At 39.0% G+C, this 10,929-nt stretch overlaps 2 protein-coding genes across 2 annotated transcripts in view; both read left to right on the top strand.

Moving 5' to 3' along the window:
* The window catches only part of LOC108675144 (spermine synthase-like), a 7,506-nt gene extending 5,941 nt beyond the window's left edge, over nucleotides 1-1,565 (top strand). The window contains exon 8 of the mRNA XM_018163136.2: nucleotides 1,017-1,565. Within this exon, the coding sequence (XP_018018625.1) occupies nucleotides 1,017-1,175 (159 nt within the window). The 3' untranslated portion in view covers nucleotides 1,176-1,565. The remainder of the gene's footprint in view (nucleotides 1-1,016) is intronic.
* A 2,833-nt stretch (nucleotides 1,566-4,398) lies between these two features.
* Nucleotides 4,399-10,929, top strand: part of LOC108675153 (DNA repair protein RAD51 homolog 2) — a gene marked incomplete at its 5' end in the record, with an annotated part of 8,077 nt that continues 1,546 nt past the window's right edge. Inside the window, 8 exon segments of the mRNA XM_018163146.2 lie at nucleotides 4,399-4,532; nucleotides 4,886-4,999; nucleotides 5,733-5,847; nucleotides 6,600-6,720; nucleotides 7,377-7,490; nucleotides 7,760-7,949; nucleotides 8,581-8,689; nucleotides 9,902-10,050. Of these exon segments, the coding sequence (XP_018018635.1) occupies nucleotides 4,449-4,532; nucleotides 4,886-4,999; nucleotides 5,733-5,847; nucleotides 6,600-6,720; nucleotides 7,377-7,490; nucleotides 7,760-7,949; nucleotides 8,581-8,689; nucleotides 9,902-10,050 (996 nt within the window).

The raw sequence follows: 10,929 nt of genomic DNA, 5'->3' as shown, positions 1-10,929 counted from the left end.
ATGGCGCACATTGAAGCTGCATCAGTGGTGCATGGCGCACATTGAAGCTGCATCAGTGGTGCATGACGCACATTGAAGCTGCATCAGTGATGCATGGCGCACATTGAAGCTGCATCAGTGATGCATGGCGCACATTGAAGCTGCATCAGTGATGCATGGCGCACATTGAAGCTGCATCAGTGGTGCATGACGGACATTGAAGCTGCATCAGTGATGCATGGCGCACATTGAAGCTGCATCAGTGATGCATGGCGCACATTGAAGCTGCATCAGTGGTGCATGACGGACATTTATCATTCTCAGATGAACTTGTTACAATTGCCCGTTCTGGTAGTGGAAAGTAAGCCAGTGGGATTAGTTTCCTGAAAAAAACTGACCTATCATCCCTCCCGTACCTAAAGAAAAGACCTGGTTGTATGCTTTTCATAACGGAATATCTGTTAGCTGTTTAATTCTTATGGAGCCACTATTTTCTGCTAAGTTTGTTTATGTATGCAGGTCAGATCTTGCTTCTCTGCCCTCCAAATGGTTCTGGAGTATCACAATTACCAATTTTATAATTCTGGTAACGCGTACACTTGGTTTTAACTTCTGTACTGCTTTATTGCGCTCCTTTAAATTTAACTTTTGCATTATGATCATTAGGTATGGTATTTCATCTTGAATTCAAGATAATATTTCGTTTTAATTCCGAGATGATATTTTCTATTGATTTCAAGACGGTATTTAATCTTGAATTCATGATGGTTTTTATCTTGATTTCATGATGCTATTTATCTTGATTTCAAGACGGTATTTAATCTTGATTACAAGATTGTATTTTATCTTGATTACAAGATAGTATTTTATCTTGATTTCCAGACGGTATTTTATCTTGATTTCAAGATGTTATTTTATTTTAATTGTAAGTTAGTATTTAATCTTGATCTACCGGTAGATGATATTAGTTCCTACCTTAGTGCATTTCATGAGGCTCTCTGAATCTTGGCTGATGTTAACTGCCCTGCACCCACCAGGCTATTGGCATGCAGTGCACGGAAGCCCTGGACATGTTCGAGAAGAAGCTGGCGGCTGTGAGCGTAGGAGTGCAGGACATCACTCGCACCGCGCGCTTCGTGCCATCCTTCATGGAAAACTGGGGCTTCATCCAGGCTACTCGTCGACCCCTACCATAACCCTCCTAGAAGGCTCCCTTAACCCTCTTATAAGCCTCCTTAAACCCTCCTATAAGCCTCCCTTAACCCTCCTATAACCCTGACCTATGCCTTCATGCCTTTCATCAACTGGTGCTTCTGCCAGGCCTTTCGCTGTTTTTTTTTCGCCAGCTCGTTTTATAATTACATTTCCTTCCTTCAGTTTCACAAGATCAAGTAATTCTTGTGAAAAATTTTTAGATCACCATAGTTGCTAACAGGAGGCTTCATTCCGTTAACTGCTCATTGTATACTCAATATATATTCCGAAATGCATGCAACTTTTGCTATCTTAATTAACCGGACCATTCAGACATAAGCTGTTGCGGTTGACAAGTCTAATTTAGCGCAAATTTATGGGTTTGACTGTGGNCTACGTGTGGGATTTGCTATCAGACTTTTTTGCCTGTAAGATTGAAGCGTTGATAAAGATGAAGACTGAAATTTTGTCAATCTGAAAGAGCAATAAAAGCTGGAAAGAATTTCATTTACTTCATCTGTCCTCTGAGCCAAGGAGGGGATCTCAATTTTCTAACAACGAATAACCTTGTTAGCCATGAGTACAAGTGTGATGATGACTTGACATGGCCATGAGTACAAGTGTGATGACTTGATCTAGAACCGACCCTCAGTATGGCTCAATGTATCATTGAACATCATTTCTGGTCGGACTACACTGATTTCTTTTGGATCGAGCTGGACTTAGCTCTGCCTCTCCGTTTAGATAAAAATTATATTTAGATTCTCCATGATCATATTCATTAGTAGATGTCTTTCATATCATTAATACTCCAATTTATTGAGATGGTCTATAATTATTCTTAAGAAAACTCTACGAGAATTCACCTTATCTTCTTCGCCAAATCGTTTAGGAGTCTAGCTCCAGCGTAAGTGTAAACATCATGGAGCTGGTTATGTTATGCTAAGTTATGTTGAATTCTCTAGTGTAGTCTTTTCAATTCTTGGTAAAGTTGCGATTTAAGCAAACTTATGATGGTACCCAAAACTGCCGATCATCTTCCCCATAAACTAGTCTGACTGAGCCAATATTTTGATTATTTAGCACTTAGCTTCAGCCTCTCCGTGTTCTTTCCCTCGCGCTCCATGATATATAGTCTCTGATATTTGTCTGTCGTCTATATACCGACTAATCAGATGAAATTCATACACTCATCTATAGCACAAATCTTTCATTTATGTTTCTTATTCCATAATCTAATTACCAGGGCCAAGAGAAGTCCGAATATTTGTTGGTATTGATGTGCCAATTGTAGCGTAGCTATAAAACCAAACCGCTCTCAATTCAGCGAGTTTATATTAAGTTTTACTACCTACCTCTGCCTTGTTATCTCGTTAAGAATAATGCATTCTTCGACGCCAATATCCCTGCTTGATTTCTTTAAAATCACTCGTGTTGAGAATTCCATATTATCTATTAATGTTTAGTGAGCAAGTGATTACAAATTCAGCATTTCTGTAATCAAATGAGTAAAAGGTTTCGTAGCGTGCAGTATGAATTTCAAGCTAAAGTCGCATCCAATGGAAATGAATCTAAATCATTCAATTGAATTAATTTAGGTATAGAAATTGTGGTACGATAGTAAGATATGATACTTATGGATGATATTGAGAATAATTATTAAAATGATTTCATTCCATAAAGGCAACTTGTTTATTTTTAGCTGTGGTTTCTAGTGTTGTTGGCGCGTTAGTGTGACGGGAAAGACAAGCTGTGATCGAGTTTTTTATATGGACGCCATGATGTTGTTACCATTTCAATAAACGGAACTCAATTTTATTCTGCATTGGTTTTCCTCTTGTATGTGTTTTATTCTGAGAATTTCTGGGAAAATTATTGGAGTTGCTTCTATTTTTCGGCATCTCTATATTACATGTTTCGTAATTTGTGAATAGAGTTTATTGAGAACTTGGTTAATTGCAATGAGTCAAGTAGCTGCAATGCATATATATGCCTTCTTATGTATATAATGGCCAGTGATATTTCTTGTGAAAATTATTGATCCACTTTTAACTCTCCATGAGAACTTATTATTACTATTTTTGAAAGTAGCCCTCGTCTAGAAATTTGATCATTGGATGAATCGAACCCAGATTGCAAATCTTGGGTCTTGAAATGAGTACCTATTTATTTATGCATCTATACCTGTACCTACTGAATGAGAAGTATGGCTTGACTGCAGTACATATATTCCTGCGTATACTTGTAGCATTGATGCCCTAACTACCTGTACGCTTTACTCTGTACGCACAGCTTTGGCCAAATTGGCCTTAAGAAAATAGGAAGAAAGATGAAAAATGGCATTTGAACTGAGGCTCGATCCCTCACTTCAGGGGGCATTTTGATCCCTCGCCTCAGAGGGGATTTTGAACCCTCACGTCAGAGGGGATTTTGATCCCTCACGTCAGAGGGGATTTTGATCCCTCGCCTCAGAGGGGGTTTTGATCCCTCACCTCAGAGGGGATTTTGATCCCTCGCCTCAGAGGGGATTTTGATCCCTCACCTCAGAGGGGGTGGCGGCACCCAAGAGAAGCGCGTGCGATCTCTAGGTCCTCTGCACAATAAATTTTTATATTCATACGAAATTTTTTAAATGTATTAAATTTTACATTTAAAATATAGACTTAAGTATACGAAATAACATTGTACTGAGAGAACATTCCTGAACTTGCATATTACGTGACAGATAATCACTTTGAATGTTAAATACTTACGGCCACACTACTGAATTTCGGCCATGTCAATTTCTATGACAATTTCAGTTGAATTATATCTATTATCTTGGGTTGAGACAAAATAAGTGATTCTCAAAGAAAGTCAATTTATAAAACATTGTTTCTGTTATTGAGCCACAATTTTGAACCCCGATTTATTATTGAGCACCAAGGTGACGAATAACATCGAGGACGGTTAATCTTAACCGGTAATAACGGTTATGGTTATACTTGATTAATTAATAGTTAGTTGAGCTGGAGACGAAGGATTAATATTTATTACTTTTTACAAAAATAAGCGGAACAAGAGCTATCACATTTATCTCTAATCTCGCTCAAACCATGAACCAGGAATAAGCAGATACCACTAAGAAAACCCTAAAAAGAAGAAAGAAATTTATTTTAAATATTAAGGATTAAACTGTAAAATAAAATTAATGAATTAAACTAAGAACACTAAGAAAAAAAAAAGAAACCTGTAAAATAAAATTAAGGAATTAAACAATTTAGCTGAGCTGGGGCATGGCGAAGCGTCGGGTGACAACCCTCGGGCTGGACGATGTCTTGCTTCGTCAGTGCGCCAAACACAGCCTCGTCACCCTACAGGTGAGGCGTGGTCACCCTACAGGTGAGGCGTGGTCACCCTACAGGTGAGGCGTGGTCACCCTACAGGTGAGGCGTGGTCACCCTACAGGTGAGGCGTGGTCACCCTGCAGGTGAGGCGTGGTCATCCTACAGGTGAGGCGTGGTCACCCTACAGGTGAGGCGTCACCCTACAGGTTAGGCGTGGTCACCCTACAGGTTAGGCGCGGTCACCCTGTGAATGTGCTGCAGAAAATAGACTTGTATCAACGCATTATTGTACCGCAATAATGTTCTGAATTAGCTAGTATATTGTTCTGCATATTATTGTATCATTAAGGTATCCCTGCACCACAACAATGATGTTGACGCCCCAGGACGTGCTGCGGTTGTCGCTGGTCGACATGATGCGATGTCTGCGTGTGAGCGCCGCCAGAGCGCGGGCGCTGCAGCAGCAACTCTACGGCATCTGTGCGCCCTCGTCCACCACCGTGCGTCTTGAGCGTGACTCACGCCTTGAAATTATCAGGAATTATTTATATTAATTTGTTGTGTTCGATGGTTTGATGGCTGATGATGAGCAGTCGTTGAAAATGATGAAGAATTAATGATATGTACTGTACTTTCAAAATAAATATGATGATGAAGCAGTCGTTGAAAATGATGAAGAATGAATGATATGTACTTTTAAAATAAATATGATGACGAAGCAGTCGTTTAAATGATGAAGAATGAATGATATTTACTCTTTAAATGGATATGTATGATGGCTGATGATGAAGCAGTCGTTGAAACCGATGAAGAATGAATGATATATACTTTTAAAATGGATATGTTTGATGGCTGATGATGAAGCAGTCTTTGAACCGATGAAGAATGAATGGTATGTAGATACTTTTAAAATGAAGAGTACGATGGCTAATGATGAAGCAGTCGTTGAAAATGATGAATGAACGATGATGTGTAATATATGGCCACTTACCGTTGATATTTTTTCACTCATGTCACTGGCCGTTGATGCCTTAATTTGAGGCAACGAGCGACTGGCCGTTGATTTTGATAAATCATTGAAGCTAAAATAAATCTCTAATAGCTAATAGCTGAAGCTAATTAAATCTCAATTTGAAGCTACTTGAGCCCCTGGGATCGGTATAAACCATTTATATGAATTAAAGTAATTCGCATCCTACTCCTTCACTTTGCATACCCTCTGTACCCCCACAGGCGTGGGCTCTGCTACAGGAGGAGCGGAGGGCGCGGCCCCTCTCCTCAGGGCAGGAGGAACTGGACGTCCTCATGGCGGGGGGCTTCCACAGGGGCACGGTCACCGAACTGGCAGGTACTGTGACCTGCAACTGGCAGGTACTGTGACCTGCAACTGGCAGGTACTGTGNTTACACCGTAACTACTGGACAGGATATGACCCATAACATATTTCATTCTATTTACACCGTAACTACTGGACAGGATATGACCCATAACATATTTCATTCTATTTACACCGTAACTACTGGACAGGATATGACCCATAACATATTTCATTCTATTTACACCGTAACTACTGGACAGGATATGACCCATAACATATTTCATTCTATTTACACCGTAACTACTGGACAGGATATGACCCATAACATATTTCATTCTATTTACACCGTAACTACTGGACAGGATATGACCCATAACATATTTCATTCTATTTACACCGTAACTACTGGACAGGATATGACCCATAACATATTTCATTCTATTTACACCGTAACTACTGGACAGGATATGACCCATAACATATTTCATTCTATTTACACCGTAACTACTGGACAGGATATGACCCATAACATATTTCATTCTATTTACACCGTAACTACTGGACAGGATATGACCCATAACATATTTCATTCTATTTACACCGTAACTACTGGACAGGATATGACCCATAACATATTTCATTCTATTTACACCGTAACTTTCATTCTACATTCACTGTAAGTTTCATTCTATTTACACCGTAACTTTCATTCTATTTACACGGTAACTTTCAATTTATTTACACGGTAACTTTCATTTTATTTACACGGTAACATCGCACAGGACCTTCAGGTGTAGGCAAGACTCAGTGGTGCCTGAGCCTGTCGCTGCAGTGCCTGCTGGGGGGCAGCTCCCCCGCCCCTGTTATATACATCGACACCGAGGCCGCCTTCACGCCTCAGCGGTATGTCAATAAACAATTAATGTATATATTTTGAAACGCTTTTTGTCATTTTATTGCCTGTTGCATTTGATATTTGGTTTTGGTATTTAATAACCTGCAGCTAATAATCTGTTTTTGGATTTGACATGGCCAGCAAGATTAGCAAGAATTTTCGTTCGACTCCTTGATAAAAAAAAATAAGAATTTTTTTTTCTTTTTCCTTAGCGCAACAAGGTTTTTGTTGCTTTATGCAACAAAAAAAAACATTAAACGCTTGCATAGATGAAAAACTTGTGCTTAACTTTATCAATATTTTTTAATTTAATCTATGTATGCCAAAGTTCTGTGCATGATTGATGTCTACTATGTCTACACTCATGATTAGAGAATGTTGATATTTTTTATATAACGGTCAATGATTAGAGATTACTGACAATTTTTATGTAATGTTCTGTGATTAGAGAACATTGACAGCTTTTATATAATGGTCAATAATTAGAGATTATTGACAAGTTTTATGTAACGTTCGTTGATTAAATAATATTGAGAATCGTTGCATTAACGCCAGAGTGGTTGAGATGTTGTCAGAGCGGCTGTCAGAGGCAGTTTTTGGTATTTAATAACCTGCAGCTAATAATCTAGATAGATAATATTGAGAATCGTTGCATTAACGCCAGAGTGGTTGAGATGTTGTCAGAGCGGCTGTCAGAGGCAGAGCAGGCGAGACTGCCAGAGCTGCTCGCCAGCATCGTCGTCCACCGCCCGAGCTCTGTTGAACATCTCCAGAAAATGTAATGTTTGCTAATTTATTATTAATTCTAATGTAATAAATGTTAATTTAGAAGACTTTTGGACATCTCGAACAAAAACTATAACTAAAAGTCGGCTCAAATTGAGCTAGGTAAGCCTTTATTCGAATTGCGCACCATCGATAATTACGTAATTAGGTATCCACTGAACATATTATAAGATATTGATACTTTTAATATTAACAGTCATGAATTGAAGCACGTCTTAAACTTGAAGAGTTTCCCGGAAATAAATTAGCTTTTTAGTTCAGTTTGGACGGGCTGGAGCTGCAGGCGCTGGAGCTTGGTGCTGGAGCGGTGATCGTAGACTCGATAGCATCGCTGGTGCGTAAGCAGTTCCCGGCCCACGCACCGGGGGGCGGCGGCCACTGGCAGAAGATTTTTGTTTTGGCCGACTGGGCGGCGCGACTAAAAACACTCGCCGCCAACTGCAAACTTGCCGTAAGTCCGTGGAGTTTCTGTTAAAATTTTCAAATTTTATTTGAAATAACTTAACATAGTGATCTTCGGCGCTGAATTGTAGGCCTGATGTGGCCTGTCGCCGATTCTATTCCTTTTCGTGCCTTGTTCGCAGAAGATCTACAATCGTGTCATTTGACCGGATTTTTTCATGACTGGCGAAAGTTTGAAAAGTTTTATTTCTTTGAGCTGCTAATTTGCCGTTCGTCCACAGGGTTTCTACACAAAATTTCAGATTTTTTTTCTGTAGTGCTCTAAGCCAACGGCAAACTCGCCGTTCGTAAATGGATTTTCCGCTCAAACTTTTGTGTTTTACGTATACTTTATGTATATATTTTATATATATTTTTGCTTTCCCTAAAAGACGTTCGGCAAACTCGAAATTGGTGTCGGCTCAAGAACTTCCTGTTCAAGCTTTTTAATTTTCATTTCCATAATAGTTGCATATTCTTCATCTTTACATTTAGTAAGAAGAATCCAAAAATAGATTCTCTTGTAATAAGCAAATTGAATAATTTTTGTTTTCATAAAAGCTTAACTTGAAAGAAATTTATGTGTTCGACCAGCACCAATTAGCAAAATTTTTTCCTGTTTGAACGTCCGATATTTCCAGGTGATCGTCACCAACCAAGTCACTAGTCGGAACGAATCAAATGCCGCTACTGCGGAAGCTCTAAATGAAGAAGCTGAAACTGACCTCGAATTAGACAACGATGATGCAGGTGCATTGGACTAGGTATCAAAATTAATGATTTGATATAAATATTGTAGCTTTAAGGGAGCCATGTTGGCCTGTCATCGTTTCTTGACCACTCGGCCACCTTATCGACTTCAAACATAATTTTACTCAATCGACAATTCTACGGACCCGCCTGCGAACTCGCCTGCGGACTCGCGCAACTGGGACACTCAAAATTCCTTCAATACTTAACGGATCTGTATGAATTTTGAAATGCGAGTATTTATTATCGATACGCTGCCGCAGGAATTATTACAGATATTTACATGACTTATTATTAGGTTAGGTTAGGAAATGATTCATGTAAAAATCTGTAATAATTCCTGCGGCAGCGTATCGATAATTAATACTCACATTCCAAAATTCATACAGATCCGTTAAGTATTGAAGGAATTATGAGTGTCCCATTTGCGCGAGTCCGCAGGCGAGTTCGCAGGCGGGTCCGTAGAATTGTCGATTGAGTCATAATTTTCACAATAATTAGTTTCGGGCTTCGAACCCCCAACTCGGTCACTCCGAGGTGATCGTAAGTTGGAATTCGCCATGCATATTAACAAATTATTAGTATTCCAAAATTATTACGGGAAGGCTACTCCTAATATTGTTTGTTAACTGAATATTAAAATTAAAAAGCTGAAATTTCGATCAATTTGGATCCATTCTAATTTAGGAAGCATCTTCTTTCTCTTGATATAACACTGATATTACAATGAATGCTTGCTTGCAACTTGCCCAGTAATTTAAAATTCCGTTCAATTTTCGAGCACTCAAATTTGGAAAGCATTGCATCTTCTACAACTTTACGTAACGCGGGTAATTCAGTGGATTTTCGCATGCAACTTTCTAATTGTATCCTTAAACAATGTAACTCCAGATTTTCGTCTCATTCAGCCAAGAAATTGAATGTTCATTTCATTCTTTTCTCCCACCGCTCCTTTTCTTCACAGCAAACTCTACACTGCTGCTCCTGAAAATAATTTTAGGGATGTAAATTATTATTAATATTTTCATGTAATTCAGCCAAGGACTGGAAAATTATCTCCATGGAGTCCGACGATATCGAGGAGCCTTTTCATTACAGCAAACTCCACACTGAAAGTAACTTTAAGGATGTAAGTAATTTTAAGGATGTTAAGTAATTTTAAGGATGTTAAGTAATGTTAAGGATGTGAATTAATATTTTCATCTTATTCAGCCAAGGAATCGAAAATTATCCCCATGGAGTCCGGCGAAATCGAGGAGCCTGGTTCCCGCTACGTGACGCCGGCGCTGGGCAACACGTGGACGCATTTCGTCAACACGAGACTCGTGCTGCAGTACACCAGCAGGCCCGGCGTCAGGCAGGTCATGGTTATAAATATCATTATTATTTATTATAATATATTATTACAAATATACTCATTATAATATAATATTTATAGTTATTATATTATAATAATTTAAATAATAAATAGACAGGTATTATAACAATCTCTTTTGTGATTGTTATGATGATTATTTCTTGGATTCTTTTGTAGCGTAAATTTTTTGAAAAATTATATCTTGCTTTACGTTTTAATTTTAAGTTGTTTAGGTTGTTATACGGGCCATCATGTTGCTTTCTTAAGGGGGGGGTTTACCCTAAAATTTTCGGATTTGGCTTCTCTGGTATTTAGTATCCTCTTAAAGCTGACATTCTGCTCTATCCAATGATACCACCGCGATCCCTGTACGTGAATTTATACGTACATGACGGCTCTTTAATGGGGGGTGGGTGTGGGAGTTCCTTCACTAATTAGATACAAGGTAATTAGCTGCTGAGCATTTTAAATATAGTGTCTGATTGATTTGCGCTTTAGTTATTCGTTTAGTCTCATCTTAAAGCTGACATTCTGAGTTTTCCAATGATACCACTGCGATCCCTGTACGTGAATTTATACGTACACGGCTGCTCTTTAAAAAGGGGGGCGGGGAGGGAGTTCCTTCAGTAAATAGATGGGAGGTAATTCGCTCGCCAACACTAGATATATGGTTGTTTCTGGTATCAAGGCTCAGTCACCTTCCTCGCTTCGTACGGAGAGGTGTACTGCAAGTCGCTGCTACCATCCTTGAGTGGAAGGAAGCTACAGAAGCCTGTAGTTTGGTATCTATGCTACATTGAGTGACTATTTCAAGGCGCGCGGGACTATGTCGCGCTGTCCTGAAAAGTTTAACTTATTGTCACGGAAAACCTATCTCCTCCTA

Source organism: Hyalella azteca, unplaced genomic scaffold, assembly GCF_000764305.2.
Source record: "Hyalella azteca isolate HAZT.00-mixed unplaced genomic scaffold, Hazt_2.0.2 contig13011, whole genome shotgun sequence".
NCBI lineage: Eukaryota > Metazoa > Arthropoda > Malacostraca > Amphipoda > Hyalellidae > Hyalella > Hyalella azteca.
Note: the sequence above shows the minus strand (reverse complement) of the source record. Positions and strands in the feature narration are given on the sequence as shown.